The following is a 22331-nucleotide window of genomic DNA, read 5'->3' as shown; positions in this document are numbered from 1 at the left end:
TTTCTATGTAAAATGACTCATGATTTACTATAACATATGAAGAAGAGCACTTCGTGACTAATGAAAGAGCTACTAGTAGAAACACTTAATGCCAAACAGTCTTCAGCCATCCTTTAAGTTGTATCTCCAAATCAGTATTGACTTCTTTTGACCAGATACATCATTTTTGGCTTGTCACCCGAGTATGTCATGTTTTACCACTTGTCACAGGCAGCAGTAGACAACTAGCTAAGCAAACTACAAGCAGTGACATGCAGAAATTAACTCTCAAATCTGAGTACTTAGATAAAATGATATGCAAGCGCACACTAGGACAGAAGGAATGGCATTCGTCATCCAAATAGGCTCATCATCCCTCCCCACCCCCCTTGAACAGTAGTTGCAACAGCAATAGAAAAAAATCAAGATGTCTGTTCTTCAGAGTCAACTGTGGAAAAAAGTCAGCAATATATAACAGCAGCGATGGACAAGGAAGAGCAAACTGAAAGAATCTTGTTGAATATTTGTTCATTTACTTTTTCTGAACACAAGCCAAAGTGTGCCACACTGGCTTGTTCTGAACTTCAGATACAGATGTCCTAATCTCCTTAGATCCTTCACAGATTTAGAATTCAGTCTCCCTGAGGCCCCTATAACCAAGTAAGAAAACTCTCTTTATCTAGCTTGGTGGCTGCCAAGACAGATTCCATGTCATTAAGGATGTCAGAGCTCAAAGCCTCTTGCAGACTTGGCATCAGTTCTTCTCCTTCTATATTCATCCCATCTCCTTCCAGTGTCCCAAGGTCCACATTTGTCCCTGGAATGGCTTCAAGGTAGTCTGGGAAACGGTTCTGATGGGATGGTATGTTACTTTGGCCGATACTGTCACCTAGTTATAACACAAAGTAAGATGGATATTAAATATACTGGAAGTACCAAACCTATAATTAAACAGGACAACTGGTTAAAGGTTAATCATGTGTCTCTTGCATTATACAAACAATGTGATTCACAGAAATCCATCACAAAACCCAAAGGTAACTTGAATGCACGTAGGTGTACAAAGAACATGTCTTTGTTTCAAATTTTCATCTATGCAACCCAGATCTCTACAGATCTTTGATGTCATTTAGCATAATCTGATTTTTACACTTAAAGGAAAAAGACAATACTGAATCAAACACAGTTTTGGAGTAGTATTAACAACACTGGAGGAGATATTATTCTTAGCTCTGAACAAAAAATATACTTTAAAAAGCAAATTCCTTATAACACACTCAAATTCCTTATAACAAGAGTGATACTGTTTATGAGCAATCTCCCATCCTTCCAATACAGTTGATTATCAATACGTTTTTTACAAATCTAACCATAACATTTCTACTACAGAAATAGGGGAAATAGAAAAAATAGAAAAAGGTAGAAAAACAATGCAAAAAGTATCACAGCTTCTCGGAGTTAACTGTTTTCATTGCAAATGGATACAAGTATATTAGGAAAACATGCATTAAAAATGAACACAAAACCAGACCTGTATCCATCTCATCAACACTGTTCAGGAAGTCATCTGGGGTTCTGGGTACACTGTAACTGCTCATGCTAAGTCCACTATCTGTGCTTTCATCTCTGGAGTGATATGTTCCACTGCAACAGAAGAAAGAGAAAAAAAATGAGGGTTTTTGAAGAAAAACAGAGGATTATAGAGGAAAATAAAATAGATGCTTGTTTTCAACCAATTCAAGGGCTTTGCAAACATTACTGTCCTGAGAAATGCTCTACTGTGATAAAAAAACCGAAGCCTTTGTCTGGGTGGGACACCTGGGTTGTACTTTATGCAGACCTTTTCCAATTAAAACCATATTATTTAGATTCAATTTAACTTGATGAGAGCATATTCAAGCAGCTTTAAGAAACTGCCTACTTGTGTTCTGCATAATTTTAATATTTTCACACCCACCCACCCAGAGCTAAAACCATTGGAAGCATATGAGATAGTCTGTAATGATTATAAAAATATTAATAATAATGATGGTTCATCCTTTCAGGCTTCCATAAGGATAACAAAAAAATATTTCTAACTACTAATGTCCTCATGTTTAATCAACCACTGAAGTATATTTTTAGGTCACTGCTGTTATAAATAGTTGGAACTCCTTTAGCTATTCTTCAGTTGCTTCCCACTGCTGCATTACTACTTGTTCAGTCACACGTCAAGGCAATGGAGTGCCCTAATATAAATCAAATACTAGTACAGAAGCTGTCCTGTAAACAAACCCGCTCAGAATGATCCTGTTGACAGAACGGTTAACCAAACTAATGGCATGGGGCCTTACATGCACTCACTTTCTTACTGCCATCTTACTGTCAGCACAGTGAGCAAAACCAAGAAAGCCACAGTGGGAAATTTGGGATGGGGTGGGGAAGCTGGCCAGTGTATTGAGTTTACATAGCAAGGTTTTGGTAGCAAGGGGTCTGCAGGGATGTACCCTGTGAGAAGGCACCAGGAGCTGATTCGATGTCTGACCCAGCTGGTTCCAGCTGGCTCCAAAGTGGTCCAACTGCCCAAAGCTGAGCCCAACAGTGACAGTGGTGGTACCTTTGTGATAACATATTTTTTTTAAAAAAAGAGTAAAAATGCTGAACAGATGGGAGAGAGGAGAGGAGAGGAGTGAGAATATGTGAGAGAAACAGCCCTGCAGGCACCAAGGTCAGTGCAGAAGGAGGGGGAGCAGGTGCTCCAGATGCCAGAGCACAGATTTCCCCTGCAGCCCAAGGTGCAGACCATGGTGAAGCAGCTGTGCTCCTGCAGCCCATGGAGGTAACATGATGGAGCAGAGATCCACCTGCAGCCCCTGGAGGACCCTGTGTTGGAGCAGGGGGGCACGCCTTGAAGGAAGCTGTAGTCCATGGAGAGGCCAAGTAAGAGCAGGCTCCTGGCAAGAGCTCCAGCCTGTGGAGAGGAGCCCATGCCAGAGGAGGTTTGATGGCAGGAGCAGTGGCCTGCATAAGCAGTTGCAGGAGCACACTGCTACCTCCCTTCCCCTGCATTTCCTAATATCCAGTCTTTTCACAAAATATTTTCAAAATCTATATTTCTTCAGGTTGTGGTAGCATTCACTGAGAATCCTTACTGATTTTCAGCCTGCATACTAAATGAAGATCAACTTGATTTATTGTTCAAATTAGCATCTGAAGACATACTGATATTTCTCATAATGTGCTTGTGAAGTATATAGTATATGTCTTTTTATTAAGAATGAAGAACCAAAATGGTGATGAACAGCTATTCAACATTGGATGCCAGTAGAATGCCATTAGACATATATATGTATTAGATTTCATGAGGACATCTTTACCATACAAGAAAGAAACCTAACATTTCTTTACAGTTAAATCATAAATACTTCTCTTTTTTTAGATTGATTTAAGAATAGAATCACCACACATTTGACACAATCCTAATAAATAAACTATTTAAAACTTCTGTGAAAAAAGATGCTGGTTTACTTTATGGGACAAAATACTAAAAACAGAACTGAGGCAATGCTGAACTAAATCACTTTAGTGGAGAAGGCTTTTTGGCTGCTGCTCTCACACTTGGAATGTCCAGCACTTCTCTTCAAATCACTCCTTAATATACATTTCCTCTCTCTTCCACAAGGATTTCTTCATTTAGTAGTCATACCACCCAAAATTACCACATTGAACTAAACAGCATTACCCAAAATAGAGTGGATTCTTCTTCAACTAATAACTATTAAAATATGTGTATACAAAAGAAGAAATACCAATTTAGGAGTTAAACAGAGAATTACCATCACTACCAATATAAATCTAGCAGACAAAAATATATGAACAGCGTGGTAAATCAAAAGGTGAAATAGTCTAATAAAATCTGCACTGTTGAATGACCCATTCAAAAAAATCAAATATGCCACAATGACAGGAAGTACTGAAGATAGCAGGCAGAAGATTAGACTATGTACGTGAAAACACTACTGCATGTTTTCTCAAATTGCTCCAGTGTACTCATTATTTTCTGAGATTTTTTTTTTTAATGTTTCTATTATACAAGCACTGGACTACCTAAACTTTGGATATCCAAGTTCAGGGCCTAAAACTAGGACCTAGGCCTAAAATTAGTTCACCAGGAACTTTATATACAGCCTATAAAGACAGAACAAAGTATTTCCCTAAGTCTGAACTTTAACATAAGGAATATCAACAAGAACTTTAGAGCAAAACTATTGGACTGCTGTATCTAATTCAGGACAGCAAAGCATTTTCACAAATGTCCTTTCTTAAAAATCCCTTTCCCATACCCATATGATAGAATTAAATGAGGTGATGCACATAAAATAACCTAGAAGGAGACAATGCTCAGATCAAAATGCAAATTAAAATATTCTGAACTCAAGTCAAGTACACATTTTTAATATTTTGTGTGGAGTAAGGGCTACAAAAAAAGCCCACAAACCCAGTCAAACCTATATGCAACTAGGCAAGCAGTATCTTTTTGCACTTTACAGTAAATATCAACCTGCCATGAAATTACAAAACATGAATTTGCCCTTTCTAGCTTTTGTCCTGTTTGTAGCTAATGGCAAAGATCCATCACTTTGTATTTCATGTGTGTAGACTCACAATGGATAAACTGCATCAGCCCATTGCTGTGGCCATTTGAAACCTGAAGAAGTTTTTTTTTCAGAAAACAGGTTTTGAAGATGTGAGGACCTGTACGTATGATGGCAACAGCCTTCCAGAAATTCAAGCTAGTATGTTACTAGAACACATCAAGACCATCATCTGTCTACTGAGCCTTCTCAGGAGAGCAGGTCAGGTTTAACATTTCTTGTCCTTTCTATACTTTAGGACAAGACCAGCACAGCTGCAGCTCACACAAGACCCCAGGATGAATTCCATAGAGGATAAACCGTCCCTCTAACAAAAAATTAAGTTTTCTAGTCATATTTATCTGTGTAGGAGATAAATTTTCCTGAGGGGCTACCCAAAATACAGACATCATTCATCTCAAGCTCCAGCAGTTTTTCCAAAGTTGTAATGTTTAGTATGAAGCATTTACAAGCTGTAATTTGAACAATATTTCCAGCATAACAAACACTCCAACTCAGAGGGATTAAGGAAAAAGTTATATTAAAAACTAGTGTATACTGTAAAATTCTAATTCTAAAATACCCACTTCAAAATAATACAGCGTTTAAAATGAAACATGCCACTATTTGCAAACCTAACATTAAGAGAGTAAAAATACTGCTAAATACTTGAAGTGGAAGGAAGGGGTGAATGGAGAAACTTTAAAATTAACCTCAAGGTGTAGTCCTAAATGTGCCTCACAGTTCATTTGATCTCACAGCGAGCTATTCACAAATTCTTTGAGTCAGTAATTTGAAATGACTGTTAGTCAACAGATTATGCAGAGACAAACATGTTATGACTTTGAATAAAAACCTTCCTACAAGTCTGAACAGACTACTTCCTCCCACAGGAGACAGCTTTTAATCCTCAACTTTTACTAGACTTGCCATTTAAGGAAAGATTCATTTACAGCTGTGGCTCTTGGCACAGACAGATGTTCAAAATAAACTATTACATGTACCAAACAGAATTTTAAATCAAATTTTTTTCCTCTAGTAGCTACTCCTACAAACCTGTTAAGAAAGGGATCAGAACTATTTGTAGTCATTGTTCTCAGTTCCTGAGACATTCCAGGAGATGACACGGGGTTTTGCGATCCACCGTCTTGTTCCATTGTTGGAAGCTGGCTACGGAGAGCCAATTCCTAGAACAGCAGGAGGGGGGGAAAAAGAGAGATCATGTTAGGCATTTGAATGCACTTTTCAGATACACGGATACATGACATTATAGATAATTGATGCTTTTACTGCTTCCAGTTACAAGAGTTAAATGAAATTAAGTTTCTGAGGACAAAGCAAGAATCTGTCCTGGCTTCAATGACAATGCAAGTTCCCCAAATCATGCCCAACATTACAGAGACTGCACTGAAAATGTATTTATGGATACAAATATCTGTATATTTACATAAATATTTTCTAATTCATTTCAATATCTTTTTGCTAAGTATATTCTTAAGATCAAGAAAAGAATTGCTAATACTATCTGACCCCAAATATATGTCTGTCTACCTCTACTGATTAGCACTTTCCCCCTGTTTCTCTTAAATTCTGATTCACTCCCTGGTTTCCTTTGTACCTTTCTTGTTTCAAGGCTTCCCCATTCACTCTTCCTGTTTGAGGCATGTATTTTGAAATTTCTGACTGGTCAAATCAATTTGATTTGTCCCAGCAATAAATCCCAAAGCTCTTTAATCCCCAGTAATTTCTTCATAAAACTTAAGACACTGCTATTCTGAAGTTACAAACCTAGATTACATATACATTTTTACACATCTGACTGTTCACCAGCTTGAATCAAACCATCCATAAAGCCTGTCATTAGTAATTAATGAAAATAAGTTTTAACATAAAATACATTAAATTAAAGGTGGATGGAGATAAGCAGCACTTTATGCAATTTCCAGTGATCCCTCTCCCCCTTTTTAAACAAGTAATCAATGAGTTAAACATGTGAAAGAAAAAATAATTTTCTTCAAGCAACTCTCCTAAAACATCATCAATGGCTCACCATGACTGAGCTTTGTTAATGTAAAGACTGGTAAATAAATCTTTTGACTATCTTGTTACCATTATTAGTAGTATGTCATTTCCAGGTTGTGCCTGGAAAGATAACCTCAAGCAAAACCAATCTTGCCATTTTGACAGTACTCAATATTTCTCACTTGTAAAGTGAAAGATCTTCATCCATTCTCAATGACAAGCCTAAGGACTACTGTACTGTACACTTTTAAAATATAAAAAATAACCTTTCTCCAATTCTTCTAGTGTTTTCTTTTAAAAAAAGTTTAAGGTTATTTTATTTTCCAGCAGACTGTGCTGGAATACTTCCCTCCTGCCTGTTTTTTTTTAACTTTTCTCATCTGCATATGCTTCACTCCCATTCCTGCTGATTATTATTACATATCCCTTTAATACCAAGTTTTATGTCTTGCACTAGAAGATTTTCTCGCTACACTTGATTAGGTCTTTGCAGAAAGTGTACAAACATATCACTGGTTTTTGTGTTCATCACATCCAACTTCCTACTTCAAGTAAATCCAGTCCCCTGCTTACCACCACTTACTTTGCCACTGTTCTAACAAATAGTAACAATACTCCTTCCTCATTTTCAGATCACATGATGCTAGGCACCTTTTAATAATTTATAAAGGTTTATCCATATAATTTTCATTTGCTTATGTACTAAACCCAAGTTGAAAGCCTATATAATGAGGTCTTACTTTACAGCTAAGTATACAAACTTGTATCAGTCACAAATTACCTGATATACAGGTAGACTAAATCCATTTAGAAAAAAAACCAATAAGTTTTCGTTCCTGGAATGCTTCCTAAACAGTGATCTGAAGAAGGCAGAAGGTCTTAAAACAGCCATCCCAGAGATGGTTCACTCACATGCTTTGTCCTTTTCCCCTTCCCTCTTGGTTTGATCTGTACATTGCATCTTTATTTCCTTGAGCTGCAGTCCCTGACTAGGATGAAGAGGAGGAGCCAAAACTGCAGAAGCAGCTTAATCATACACCAGTGCCACAAAGAGTAGTAAAAAAGCAAAACCAACATGGACTCGTTTTTGTATACGAAGCATGAAAGTGACATTGTATCTCATTGTGTGGTAGGCCTGGTCTTTCCAATCAGCACTGCCTCCTGACTTAATAGTTGAGAGAGTGAGAAAAAGAGAGAAGAGGAAATCCATACATGTCCCCTTTTCAAGAGCTACTGACAACAGGAAAGAAAAAAGCCACAAATTCTTTTCTGTTTACCACATTTCACTGAAGACCCACTAAAAAGAGTTGTATTAAGCCAGGAGAGACAATTGTATTTTGCCTATTCTTTGGTATGTACAATGTAGTCCAACTAGTATTTTTAAAATTAGTACTACTTTTACCCTTGTTTCAACAACACTGCTAAAAATGCAAAACTACAACTATTTTTAACTATTTATAAGTAGCATTAGTGATACTTATTTAGAAGTCAGAAGCACTTTCCCCTTGAAAGAATGTTATTACATTAGTCATTTAAGTAATACACTTATGTCATTCTGGAAGTCTGAAAGAGAAAGGAGTTACCCAAAAAGATGGACTACTCAGAAACAAATACAGAGTAATTTTAAATCATTATGTAAGATAAGCAGTTTCCTACAAGCCCTAAAGAATGTATTAAGACTATTTTTCCTAAAAGGTCCACGTAATGGAAACTGAAGTTGTGTTGCTTGAAGAATGGTCTTTTCATTTCTCTGTCTTTATAAAACTGATTTGCAATAAAAAAACTTACGCTTCCTAAATGTAAAAAAATGTATGGAAGGGTACAAGCCTCTCCCAGCTCCAAACAGAGCAATGTGAACTCTAGGCTTTTAGTTCATGCTTTAAAATATATCCTTTATTAGAAGTATTTAAAGTCTGGAGGCAAAAATAAAACCATGACAAAATCCTGGCTTAGATTTCTATAACCTGATCTCATCCTATTTTTGTAAGTATGTCAAACTTTTTTTAAGTACCTCTGGGAAAAGAAAAGATTAATACCTATTGGTAACACAAAAGTTGAATTTTTGTTATTACAAAAAACCCAAAATGATCTGTCTCATCTCCTTAAATAATTTTAAAAATAAGGTCAGCACTGTGTAGTTTATCTGGCTGACCTTATCAATGTCTTTTTTGTCATAATTGCATACAGATTAAATTTTACATGCAGTTCCAGGTCATTCACACCATGTCCAAAGTAACTTTATAAAAATACCTTTTTCAGAGCATTTTTATCTTCATGTCCTTTTCAGGAAAGGCAGACGACTCCCTTGTGCAACTCACTTATCATATTCTTACTGTGTCAAACATATGATACGCTACTCAATTTGAATTAAAATATGCTTTTAATTGGTTTTATAAATTTACTTTAAGAGTGCCAATTGTAACATTTCTGCCCCCAACCACTGCTCCACTGCTTGACTATCAAATTATCCACAAGCTTCCCTGGCATGGGAGAGAAGTTTTAGGGGAAGGACAAGACCACAACACTTATGGACACACTTACAGCACCAGTTTCTTCCTCGTATTAACTGTCTGCATTCTTGTGACGGCCACAGAGTTACAGCACATATACAAAAGAAATAGGGAAGACACACAGACAGATGAAGACAAATAAACTCAGCAATGATGAGTTATGCAATTTGTGAAGAGTAAGGGGAAAACATACCATTCAGTGTTGCAACTGTGAAAATCAGCAAAATTAATTTAAGAGGTGATACTCACAGAGTGATAATTAATTCTATTGTATACACCTAGAAAAGAACTCAACGCTATGTAGAGCATGACAAGCGCAGATAGGGCAGCATAAAATGGAATAGCTTCTTGTCTGGTTTTGCAGACCTTTGCTGTGCCCCTGCTTCATATTCCTCTTGAGTATAAAGCCATTGCTTTATACCCTCTTAGTATCTATATCTACTCCTGGCTCCACAGCACTACACCTGCACTGCTGAAGTGTCTCAGAGCTCTGTAAGGAAGGTACCTGTCAGCAGGAGTAAGCAATCAGGAAGGCCATGCACAGCTGAATGGCCTCCCTCTACTGCTTATTATTCACAGCCATCTCATACTCGGTCAACAGGACTTGTATCTTTTGCTGCCCAATTGCTTTAGCAGTACTTCTGTGATTAAGTTTTGCAACTGCAAGCAGCACTGGTGACTACAAGAAACCCTCTGCAGAGAGCTACAACTCCTATACAGACACAAAATGTGTCCTGAAGCAATGAGAGGCATTGGCAATGAAGGTAGTTCTGGTTTACTCTACAGACTTTAAGACAAGGTGTTTATCCATAAAGATCTACTTTCAAAGTAAGCAATATAATTATTTTGTTGATCTGTAAAGCTTAGGTGCTGCAAGTCCAATCAACAGCTTCTGAATTTTCAAATTACTAAAATAATACAAATATCTTTCCTACTGGGTATCTTCCAGCTAATGCGGCTCATCTGCTCCTACTTAAACCAACAGTGTGTGAAACTCAAACTCTTGCCACATGAACTAATAAAGTTTCACTCAGATCTGTGGTTTTCAATAACAAATGAAGCTACTCTACTATTTCAGGACCTGAATAACATTTAGAGCATTTAGTTCCCAAGATGGCTGAACAACAGCAAAGTTGCTTTTGCAGTAAAACTATCCGAATTCCACCTTTTGTATACTTTGATGGCAGCCAGCATACACTGCCCCCCAACAAATGCAGCCACATAGGACACCCTTTCAACAACTTAGTCTCAGTCTGCTTATTTATGTCCAATCATGTATTTTAAGCAGTACCTTAGTGCATGCTCATCAGAAATACCAGAAACTTCAACAATAATGTGGTCAAGGAACATCTCCATAATTTCTACAGGACATCACACTTCAAGCTGAAATCCTTGATGCTCTGACAAAACTTTCATATTTATTTCATAGTGTTTAGAAGCAGCAGAGTTTTTTAGTCAGGTCAGAGGAAGATCTCGATTTCTTAATCACTCTGGGTCAACACAGTGGGCAACTCCAAGTGACTTTCTACTGATAGTTACAGATGGCCTTTGACTGCATATTCTTACCCTCCTTTCAGCTGGGAACTAGCATTTGTATGGCCATACACTAAGACAAATCAGAAAACAGATCAAGCTGAAAAATGTTTTTTTCTGACAGATCAGATATTTGATCTGTCTTGCAGTGTGGCCGCACCAATGCTTCAGCTAATAGATTATGCAAAAAGGACATTAAATACATCCTGTTCTGCTGTCTTATTATTAAGGCAATCACTGGCAGACAGCCGAGTTAAACACCTTAAACTGCTGCAGTTCAGTTTGCCAGAGCATGTCTACCAGACCTCTCAGCAAGAAGTAATTTTATTAAGAAGCAAATATTTTGCTTAAAAAAATACCACACAACTCCTCAGCTGCAGTCTTCAGTCCCAGTTTAGGATTGCTCTAGCCAGCTGACTAAGTCTTCCTGTGAATTAATTTTCCAAGTCACGGTACTGTATAGGTGTGCTACCTTATGTGTAAGCTTCATGGTACTCTGTAACAAAGCTCTGTGCAACTGATGCTGAGTAATTGACAGGTACTTCACAGATTATCTGAACTAATCTTTAGCTACCTAAAATACAAGTGCTTTCCTAGAATCAGATGCCTATATAAAGACAGTAAGCTAAGACTTGTTATTACATGCTGAATTTACTGCCGCAATCTAAAGGAATCAGTTCATTAATTGTAAAGATTTTTGGAAGGTAGTCCAGTGAATAACAACAGTTTGTTACCTAATGAAGTCAAATATTCCTGTCAACTAAAGCTTATCAACAGTTCAATGAAAGCTGAGATAAATAAATGCATACAAAGTTGATTTCTGCTTCCTTGGAATCTTATGATATTATATATGCTGCTCGGCTCCCTTATCTTCATGACAGTTCTCTAGTAACTTTTGTTATCGATTTTGGAGAGTACCAACTTTCTGTCCTTGCTCTGTTTCACTGTGCTAAAGAAACATCTACCAAAACTTAAACCACGAGGGATAAAGCAGAACTTAGCACTAGTAAAAAGAGCTATCAAGCAATTAAAACCCAACGAAAGGGTCACAAATAATACCTGAAGTCTTCAGTAAAACTTCCAGCCTCACTAATCATAGAAGTCCAGAGAGTACAGAATTCAAGACTGCACTTGTTTTAAATGACATCTTCCTTTCTTTCTAGAACATGTCCCAAATCTGACAGTAACACAGCTTTGTATTGGTGTGCATGAAAAGTGACTGAAAAAAATTCTTTCTTGTAAAACAATTTATGAGTATTCTAAGAGTTTAATATTTACTTGGAATACTCAAAATCTCAGCTAAGCTGATGAAAGGTGTCAAACATCAATCAAGATGAACTTCTAAAAAAACAGGAACCACAGGAAACTAAAATAACATTTCAAACCCAGTAACTATTCAGTACTGTAAGTGCATATATTTTATGCAGTGCAAACATGAAAAAAAGTATGAAACAAAACCAAGTGGCTCAGCAGAGAGTGACAGACTGGCCGTATGTCTCTGCAGATTCTATACCGAGAAGGGAAATTTACAGGATATCACTCAAAAGTTGATTAGAAATGAGTTTAGGTCAACTGGACAGAGAATATGAGAGGTACTTCATATAATATAAAGGACAAAAGAATGGAAACAATCAACAGAGAGCACATTCCAGGCATACAGAACTACCAAGAAAGCAGCACAGAGGTAATGAAAAGCCAAGCTGGAAAGCACAGCTGAACAGAGTAGCAGGGAAACAGGGCTGTTCTCAGAGATCTCATTTCAGTGCTAGAAACAAGCAGTAGATACAGAATGAGCAAGCATATACATAGGAACCTATCTCATAAATGTCTGTGCTGATATTACTAACAAATATCTTGCTATTAGAAGCAGATAAATAATAATTCTTTCAGTCTTAGCATGAGAAAGTCGTTTGCACATCATCTAAGAATAATGCCATCAGTGCCTTCACATTATTTGCCTCTATTTCTTTCCATCACATACCAGAATCTGTTACTTAATATCTGGCCAATTTTATGACATATACAAAGCTGATTGACATCTGCTGTAGGTGAGACATTGTTGACAACCAGATGCTAACTGTAGAAAAATGGAAGGAGAGCTACTGGGGATGGAGAGAAACTCAAGTCATTCAATCTCTTAACTAAGACAGATAGACATCTATAAAGTTTCATAAATAATTGATAATGAAGAACGTTAAGTAACAGGACAGATGCTTGGTGTTTTCAAATTTCCTGGATGTATTGACAGTTCTTGTTTACACACGATAAGTCTGGAAATTACAGTTTTTGCTACAGATACCTTTGACTTGGATATTTTTAGCATTACAATAAAATCCTCATTCAAACAAGGAGAGTCTCTTACAGTGCTTGCTAAAAACAGATGAAGCTGAGCAATTGTTTACTCCTTCCAGAAGGTGCTAAGGCCTCCATACATAACACCTGGAGTGTTAGTGTCACTACAGTATCACAGCAGAGATAAAAAGTGGTAAAGACACTATACTATGATCAGTCAGTACTAAAAAAACCTGACCATAGACAACAATGCACCCATGGTACTGTATCCAGGATACATGGACAAAAATGTCAAGAAGGAAGAGGATGTTGGACTAGATGACCTCTACCAGTCCCTTCCAACTTATTTGATTCTGTGATTTAGAAAAGCTCAGAGATCCCATTAAAAGTTAAGGACTTTTTATCCATATAAGCCAGATATTTCATTAGAGACAAGCTTTAAGAATGCTGGTGTCACAAAATTTCTTCACAAACAAAAGACTTTAGTCTTCCCAGAATTAAGAGCACTGAACATATGAAGATTTTATTTTCAGTATTCCTTAAGAGAACATCTAAAATTTAGCAAGAGAAGCTATTATTCTGTCACCAAGCACACCTTTATCATCACGAAAGCAGATAATTCCTTCAGACCTCATTAACTTTTTTCAAAAAGAAAGAAAGGATCTGTCAGAAAGAAAAAGTTGACTGAAGAAATGTTCATTCTTTCTACAGACTTTTCACAGATTCACTAGGTCATCTGTGACCTGATTGGATGTACAGATAGCATCATGGGAGAAGACAGACAACAATTGCCTCTATAGTACAAGGCCTCAAGAAGCATTTAGAGAACAATTTCCAGAAGCACTTCTCTAAGCACTTTCTTCCACCTGTGGTTGCTCAATACGTTATTGAGGTGACACACGAAAACACAAAAAATACATTTAGATGATACAACATGAATAATCTAGTATTATAGAACTTATAAGTTGACATGATTGTGTACTTTTCTATCCAACAGATCACTCAAACACACTTTAACTCATTAACAAGTGCAGACTAATAAAACTGATCCCAGGCAGGTGACTATATAGGTGAGCCTGGTATGAAACTAGTTTAAATGTAACAGCAATCCTGATTTTTGCACAAATCCTTTCATCAGTTTCTATCCCAAAGCAGTGACCACTACATAGGTATTTAATGAATTATCAGTATAGGCCCTTTGAGTTTTTGCAGCTTTTTAGGATTTAAAGCCAGAATTTCAAGAAGTTCCAAAAATCTCATCTTATAGAGTTAAGTATGAAACTGATACCAAAGTTCTCCACTCGCTGCATATTTCTGAGTTGGCTACAGAAAGAAGATACTGTGGAAGAATGAACAATGGTATGACAGGGCTCCAAGTATACAAGATAACATAGAATATGCTTTTGGGATTCAGTAAGAAAAACATCCCTCCTGAATCCTTCTGAACGACCTAATTATGCCAGAAGATAAGGTGTTTCCAACTGGTGTGGAGGAGTGTCCTCCTTTGTTTATTCTCTTGTATATCCACAATTCTTTAGGATTTTTTTTCTCCTCTAGAATAGTATCTAATATTGATTGCCAAGATCATTATGTGGTTAATGGTCTGTAAAGGAATCAAGTTATTACATCTCAATTAAAATGCTTCAGTTTAAGAACTGCTCTGGTATTGCCAAGCAAAGTATTTATTCCAGGATGTCAGCACTATTTCTAAGGTCTGAGGTTCCTCTTCTCCGAACTAGTAACATACAAATTTTGTGGTATGCAATAGTACACCATGGCTTCCAAACACAGGATACTTTCTTTTATTCTGCTTTTCCTGCCTAGTGCATACAGTTGTTCTTAAAACACAAAGTACAATACAAGCCAATATAAATATTGTACTAAGAACTAACAGATTAAGAATACTGTTAGCACCAGCAAACGTGAAGTTCTCTGAATATACATATAAATCACCCTTTCAGAGATTCATTCCACATTCAACTTCTTTAGAAACTAAAAGAAGATCACATTAATCTGTTTATTATGCTTCACATTTTGAACAATTTTGTTTTGGTCTGAACTTGAAAGGCTTTTCTGAATTGTTCCTATTTGGAAAATGTACCTGTGAAAGAGCCTGCTAAATGTCAAAATGGAATAGTTACATATTATGTATTATATAATTGCATAGCAATTATTTTGTTAGTCTAATCTATTAAGTAATTCTGTTACCTCTGCATGTTTAAAAATCATAAATATTTCAAGTGACTTTTTATTAACTGATTACAGATATCCTTCTTTAAGATCATACCTGTTTAAACAAACCGATAAGAACATTCATATGAACAGTACTTAAAAGTCACTAACTACTACCTCAGATAGTTTCTTTTAAATACACATCTTGATGACAATGGGACTGGAATAACAGTATCCTCAAGAATGCTAAACAAGAAGGTTGTTTTCAATGTAGAAAAATGTGCAATGAATTCCTCATTTGCTCTTAAATATTGATATAAAGTTGTGGTAATGCAGCACTCTTAAAAAACAGTGTTTAGGGTCACGACCAGAAAAGTAGTTCAAAAATTCGCATGGCAGAGCTCGGTTTTGTTTGTATGTTTTTTCTGTTCTTAGAATGCCTTCATGTAGCAAAAAGTTCCCTGCTAGCCTAATTTAATGCTTTCATTTTTCTAATTATGCTGAAACATCAGTTAAGAGCCTACCTGATGTTTTGGAGAATTTGCTGTGCTGGGATTGATATTCCGCAATGCCTAAGAGTAAAAATAAGATGGATAAAAATTACTTTAGCTGCATGGTTTACCTATGCAGGCTGTCTTACAAACACCATCTTGTAGTATCAAGCCCCCAAGACAGGCCAGATGAGACAGGATAAGGGAGTTAAGAAACTATAAAAATCATGACACAGTGAAACAAAACTCACAGATTTACCAAGGATGAGTATTTGACAGATAAGCTTAACGACTAGAGAGAACAACATGAAGAAAACTGGCTGTCACCTGGTCCAAAGTTAGTCAGGTTCTCAATGACAACTGAGGCAAGAAGACAATTAGAAGGCCTACCTAGAAGCATGCTAGCGCAGGGTAAAATGTTTGTTGGTGGATTAATTGCAAAGCAGGAACAGCAGAAGCCCAGGTGCTTAAGCAGAGAGAAAGTCCTGATACCACCTTTGCAATGTATTCTTACCTAGAGTACTATAAAAAGTAACGGCTGTAAAGATGACCCATCTTACACCAAGAGATGCTGAAGATTCCTACAAAACAGGCCTTGACTACAAAGGGGATAACGGGAGTCAGAATCCAGGACAGAATACTGCAGGTGATGAAGAAAGAGAAAAGCTGTCTTTGAGGACATTAAGATATTATCCTCTTCTGATACAAGGCCCATCACCCAAAGTGAAAAGGATAAGATTTTAGAAGGTTTTCCTCAAAGAAAAGATTAGTGCTTTCTCTGGCAGTGTCAAAACCCCAAAGAATACCCTAGGTATCTAGCACAGATGGTAGCAACTCTTAAAACATTCAGATGGAAAAATCGAAGCAGAAGGCTTAGAGTCAAAAGGAGGTCAAGACCGAATTCAACATCCAGAGACTGGAAAGTCTAGTCCTACACTTTAACATCTGCTACAGCTATATTCATACAGTAGAAAAATACTGAAAAGAATAGCTTGTAGCCTAATTATGAAGTTTGAAGTTCTTCAGCATAAGAGAACCATGGGTTCAAAACACAGCAGTGATTCAGTTGTTCCATGCTCACTCCACTGTTGAACAGGCAAGATTTTGGCAACAAGGTGTCCCCCTTAATGAATCTTATATGAACTTTAAAAATACTTCAAAATATTGCAGACTACAACAGGTTCTAAAACTGAAGACTTTCTTCCACTTAAAAGGGAAAACCAAAGCAGCTGTGGGAACCAACTTTTTGCCTTTTACATGACTTGGAACTCAATGAATATGAAATATATCCTCAAGAGGAATATCCAATCACATCAACAGTCCATGTTGTCATCCTTTTTGGTTTATGAAACCTGTTCTCAGAGAATTCTTTTAGAGGGAGGAATGAGGAAGGAAAGCAAAATCCTTCAGTCTGATAAGTCAGACATTTTCACTACCAAGCTGGTATAAGTAAGAGCATAAATTCAGACCTTTCTAGGTCTCAAAGCTTTTTGTACAGTCACAGGTCTTTAAGACTCACTGAAACAACAACTTAGCCAAATCAAAACATAACATACAAAAGAAATAGTGGAAGTAGGTGTCTAACCTGTGGCCTCACCTGCCGAAGCAGTTCTTGATGCTTCAGTCTCAGCCTTTCTTTCTCCATCTGTAGCTGCTGAAGTCTCATCTGTTGCTGCTGATTGGAGCTACTCCCACCCATCACACCACCCTGAGGACTCTGAGGAGCCAGAGGAGGTGGCTGTTTCACTGGAGCACTTTGGCTGATTCGCTGATTCATGGCTAAGGAACCAAAACAATAAACATTTAAAATGAAACTCAAATAAATACAGGTAAGGAAAGTATTATCCATAAAAGGCATATAGTAAAAAATTTATATGACAAGCCATGACAGTGCAAAACATGCAGTTACACTGATGTTCAAAGTGTGAAATGTATGCTCACATGTGTGAGCAATCAACGTGTGTAAAATTAACATAATAGTCTCCTGTTTAAGAATGCATACTTGTTCGAAAAGCTTCTGAGAACAGTTAAATATATAAGCTGGTGAAAAATTCAAAAGTGGTAGTAAAATATTTCAAGTCGAATTACAAGGATCTCTCTTCTTTCTAATAAACTATTCTCACTTTAGACACGAATAGTATAACTTTTTTTATTCATGTGAAATCTTAGAATCATTAAACTCAAGAACACAGAGAATGACAATGGTCATCATACTTATACTGAACTACATCTAGTTAAAGGTTAATTTAAGTGGAAGTTAAATTCTTCCCACTGCAGTGCAGGTCATGCAACAAGCATTCACATCCATGTCACATCAAGCTTTTAGTGTTACAGACTTTATTTAGAGCTTTTTGACAGGCAAAATTAGAGCTGGTACAAAAATGGCAGATGAATTATACAGCCATAACTACTGACATCAACATAGGAAAGATTTTGCTTCATTTTCTTTTACCCCACAGCAGTATGCAATGCATCTTTTCTCGGGAGCGGAGAAGAAAAAGTGTCACTTCCTATGCCTAATGGACAATGAGAACCCATCTTCCCCCATAAAATCAAGGTCTAAGACAATTTTATTTTATAAAATAATGCATGACTGGGATGCATCTACCTGACAGGCCGGATTTCTCCCTCATAAGATACCAGTATGGTTAAAGTCAATGGAGGGACTAGAGTTCCCATAGCAAAACATAGGGCTGGGAAAGGCTGACTGTATTGCAAGGACAACATTTTCAAGGGCTTTCAGTTTTGGAATTAACTCTCCATTGTGTTTTCTGTAATAGCCTGAATCTGTTAACATTCACAAAATGCTACAGAATAAAGCAGTGATAGGAGAATGGTAGAGGTTTATATTTTTTTCTGGGAATGAGGATTATAGTTTATAGAAACATAGAAAAAAAAAGGAGAGAGCTTCTTTTAGGATGACAGGGTGATTTGGGGCAAAGAAAACCATCTGTTGAATTAGTTTGATTAAATGTTCTCCTCATATAGAGAATTTCTGGAACACTAACACTTATAACTGCCATAAGAAAGGACAACTATCTCATAAAGAATCGGTATCAACTTTTCACTGAAAAGCCCTTCAGTCTCCACTGTCCATAAGCCTTGCTCCCTTTTTCCCTTGCCACAGCTCACCTTTCCATTGGGAGGTAATATATGAAGAACAAATGCCATATACTAACTGGAGTGATAACAGAAAGTCAAAAAAAAAAAGACTAAACCAGTTACAGACTCAACTCTTCAGTCCAACTTTCAACTAATCCACTGGTCTAGCACAGAGTCAACAGTCTAATGGGCAGATGGGGCACATTTTCATGAGTCACGTCAAAATTAAATGGTGTCAAATAGCTTGAAGTAATTTGAAATAATATTTTATGCGGTTACTAGTGAGAGAGTTTCATACATATGATCACTAATAAGATAAAACTTCCTGTAAAGGTAAGCGAACCAGTGAAGTAGGAATAGAAACTGAATTCCAATGCCAAGCAGAAACAACAAAAAGAATACCAAGGGCCAGAGGTTCAACTCTAACCCACGAGTCCCATCCTTATCCAGCATGGACGAGACACACAGCATCACTTCCCCATCAGAACTGAACTTTAGGAAGAAGTTGACCAGAATCAGCTAATTAACCAGATATCCTATACAAGTTGTGGTCTCTAAGGCAGCAACAGGAAGACTGGTCCCAAGACACTGGAAAATGTTAAGCAGAAGTTCAAACAGCTTCAACAGCTGTCCTGTAAGGATGTGGGCAGCGAACTTTTAATTACATGCTCCAGGATCTCCACTGGGCACTGTTTGCTGGAAGACTGACAGCAATTAAGACTACCTACAGTTACCAAATCAGGGCAAAGTTGAAGATAGAGAAAGCAATGCAAAAAGAAATGCAGCCCATCTAGCAGTTCTAGACAAGCTAGACATGACATTGCTGGAATGGGGAACATATGTCCTTCTTTCTCTCTTTTCAAGTCTGGAACCAGGACCATGCCTTTTGCTTTATATATCTTACCCTCTTTCAACTTAAAAGCAGTAATGAAGGAGTTAGTAGGGAACAACAGAAAACAACAGCCTTCTCCTGCTGTTAGTTAATTCTGCAACTCCATCTGAAGTCTGTGCTACCCTTCAGAAGTTCCGGGATTCAAACCCTGTTATTAAACAAGATGGAAGGTCAGTTACAGTAGAAAGCCATGAGGGAAGAAAGTTTGAAAATTACAATCACCAGAAAGAAGTACATCTAAGTTAAAAGCAGACTACCTAGTTTGTAAAAATTAAGTAACCAAAGCTGAAAAAACGTCAATTTCTTTTGGTTAAAAAGGCTGCCTTTGCGGTTTAGTCCCCAAAGATATAATCATATCTTGGTTTTGGAGGTTTTGGAGTCCTGCCTCAATGTATTCACAGCCAAGGCATATTACAGATAACCTCATAAAAATTTAAGTGCCTAACCTTAAACACTTAAGTGCAGTATCAGTAACATTCCTTCAATATGTTATGATTTTGTTTTTCCTGAATGCACTATACAAGTATTATTTCCCTAGGTCTCTTTTCCACGAATAGGTAGTTTTGTAAATAATTTCCTGCTCATGCCAAATGCTTCATATTTTACATAAGTGTATCTTTCTGACAGCTGCATGTATTATTCCTGTTCTCTCTGACCACTGTTTGCTCCATTCTTCTCATCTACTGACTTCACAACAAAAACTATAAGAAAGAAATCATGTTTCTCTGATATTTTTTGTTTTAATCCCTCATCCTAGATCCCCAAAATGCCTTCTAATGTCTATTTTTAAAGTAAATTTGTAGCTGAAAGCGTATCTAAAACTGGAATATCATAAGATACTGAGACTTTGGTGTGTACTTAATATTCATCAATAAATATTAGAGGAAAACTTAATGAGATGATTTGGCAACTCTTCGGAAACTGAACCTATAATTCCAGTTTCTAAATTATTATTGATCAGGTCTCCATTAAAAGGATGTTTCTGAACATTTTATTATTTCAAGAATGAAAATGCAAGACTTCAAACTGATAAAACTTTAAACTGTCCTCAGAACAGATCATGGAGATGTTTTTTATATGAGTGAACTATTTTTAACCCCGAATATAAACTAAAAGTCAGGATATTAAAAGAAGATGCAGTTAACTGAATTTCATTGATTTAACATATCCAAGTGAAGAACCAGTGACCAAAAACCCAGCAGTAATTACACTCAGTGATTTTCAGCCACCTTGGTGATAAGAAGAATGTAATTTTTATCATTTCCAATACAATACTTAATGAAAAGAGAGGAAACATATCTTGTTTCAATGGTAGTGAAAAAAGAGGGGTTTAAAGCTTTTTGTTGTTGTTTTGAAGTTGTTGTTTTGTTTGTTTATTTGTTTGTTTCGTGGGTGGTTTGGTTTTTTTTTTTTTACATTCTCAATTCTCCATTACTTACCACGGATGCAACTGCAGAGATCTGCACTCTAAAGAACATGCTTATCAATGTGATCTCAGATAAGGACATTTTATTTTTTCCACATCTCATGGGTCTGTGATGATGCTGACACGCACAGCTCTTTTTAAGTACTTTGAATTCAAAGGTAAAGAGCTTCATTTTATCTATTAGCTAGGACTTACCAGTTTTCTAATGCATCCTGTTCCTTATGTTCCATGGAAAGCATTTAAATAAGGGGCTCTGCACCCACACAGCGGAGGCTGCAAAGACCTCACAGGCAGAGCAGGAACAAACAAGTCTTTCTTTCTAGAAGAGGGGGATTTGAGGGAGGAGGGGCAGACAAGTTAAAAAACACAGGCAACTTAAGACAATAAAAAAGATCTTGTAGTCCTATAATATGGCTTAGTTTCACAATCTGCAGGATATAGTCAATTGTAAGTGCTGCAATATGCTTTCAAGAATAGAAAATGAGTGGTCTTCAAATGCTACACATTAAATGTTCTTCTACTGTCCAAACTCAACAGCAAAAATGCCTCTTCTGTACTGCAGCAGATACTACCTGACAGTTATTGAAAACAAGTTTAGACTGCTGTCTAAATGATAAAGACCACATGAAAAATAAAAAAGAAACAAACAAACAAAACTCAAAAACCAAAACCAAGAGGGAGAAACTATTACCAGGCATTGGTGCTAGAGAAAAAAGGCCAGCAGCTTGTTAACAACTGAAACATAAAAGGCTAATTCTCTCTCAAGATCCTACGTCAATTGAAAATGGCAAGTCCCAGGGCTGTGACAGCTTGCAGTAACACTTTCTTTGCCCTATGGAGAATCCCATGCAGAGATTACACCCTTAATGATTAATAGGCACAGTTGAATGTTTGATTTTTTTTTAATTTCGTTATAATTTCACCCTTCAAAGCTAAACCTAATTTTAATCTGCAAAATTAAAGACATTATTTAGTTGAACAAACAACAACAAAAAAGCTCAGAATTTTAGCATACTATAACTGGCTGTCCTTAGTATTAAGAATTAATGTTTTCACTGGGGGAACTAAAAAAGAGAACTCGTCCACTTCAGTTTCATTTAGGAACCAGATACCATTTTTGTCATTGTGCATAATTTTTGGCTATGGTCAGGGTTTTACATGGTGTTAGTTTGCAACTACAACAAAGGCAAAAAATTCTCTTTGATTACATTTAAAAGAGCTGTGAAGAAAAAAAATTACAAGCAGGATTTGAAAGAGTGAGCCTCAGAAGTAATAAAAACATGTTCCAAGTGACTTTTT

The 22331-nt window shown here is 36.8% G+C and overlaps 1 protein-coding gene across 1 annotated transcript in view; it reads right to left on the bottom strand.

Moving 5' to 3' along the window:
- Nucleotides 1-562: 562 nt before the first annotated feature.
- Nucleotides 563-22331, bottom strand: part of YAP1 (Yes associated protein 1) — a gene marked incomplete at its 5' end in the record, with an annotated part of 86812 nt that continues 65043 nt past the window's right edge. Inside the window, 5 exons of the mRNA XM_029960972.1 lie at nucleotides 563-868; nucleotides 1511-1623; nucleotides 5649-5779; nucleotides 15646-15693; nucleotides 17210-17391. Of these exons, the coding sequence (XP_029816832.1) occupies nucleotides 630-868; nucleotides 1511-1623; nucleotides 5649-5779; nucleotides 15646-15693; nucleotides 17210-17391 (713 nt within the window). The remainder of the gene's footprint in view (nucleotides 869-1510; nucleotides 1624-5648; nucleotides 5780-15645; nucleotides 15694-17209; nucleotides 17392-22331) is intronic.

Source organism: Manacus vitellinus, unplaced genomic scaffold (genome assembly GCF_001715985.3).
Source record: "Manacus vitellinus isolate BGI_N305 unplaced genomic scaffold, ASM171598v3 scaffold_2_pilon, whole genome shotgun sequence".
Lineage (NCBI taxonomy): Eukaryota > Metazoa > Chordata > Aves > Passeriformes > Pipridae > Manacus > Manacus vitellinus.
The sequence above is the reverse complement of the archived record's forward strand: the minus strand, read 5'-3'. Positions and strand labels throughout refer to the sequence as shown.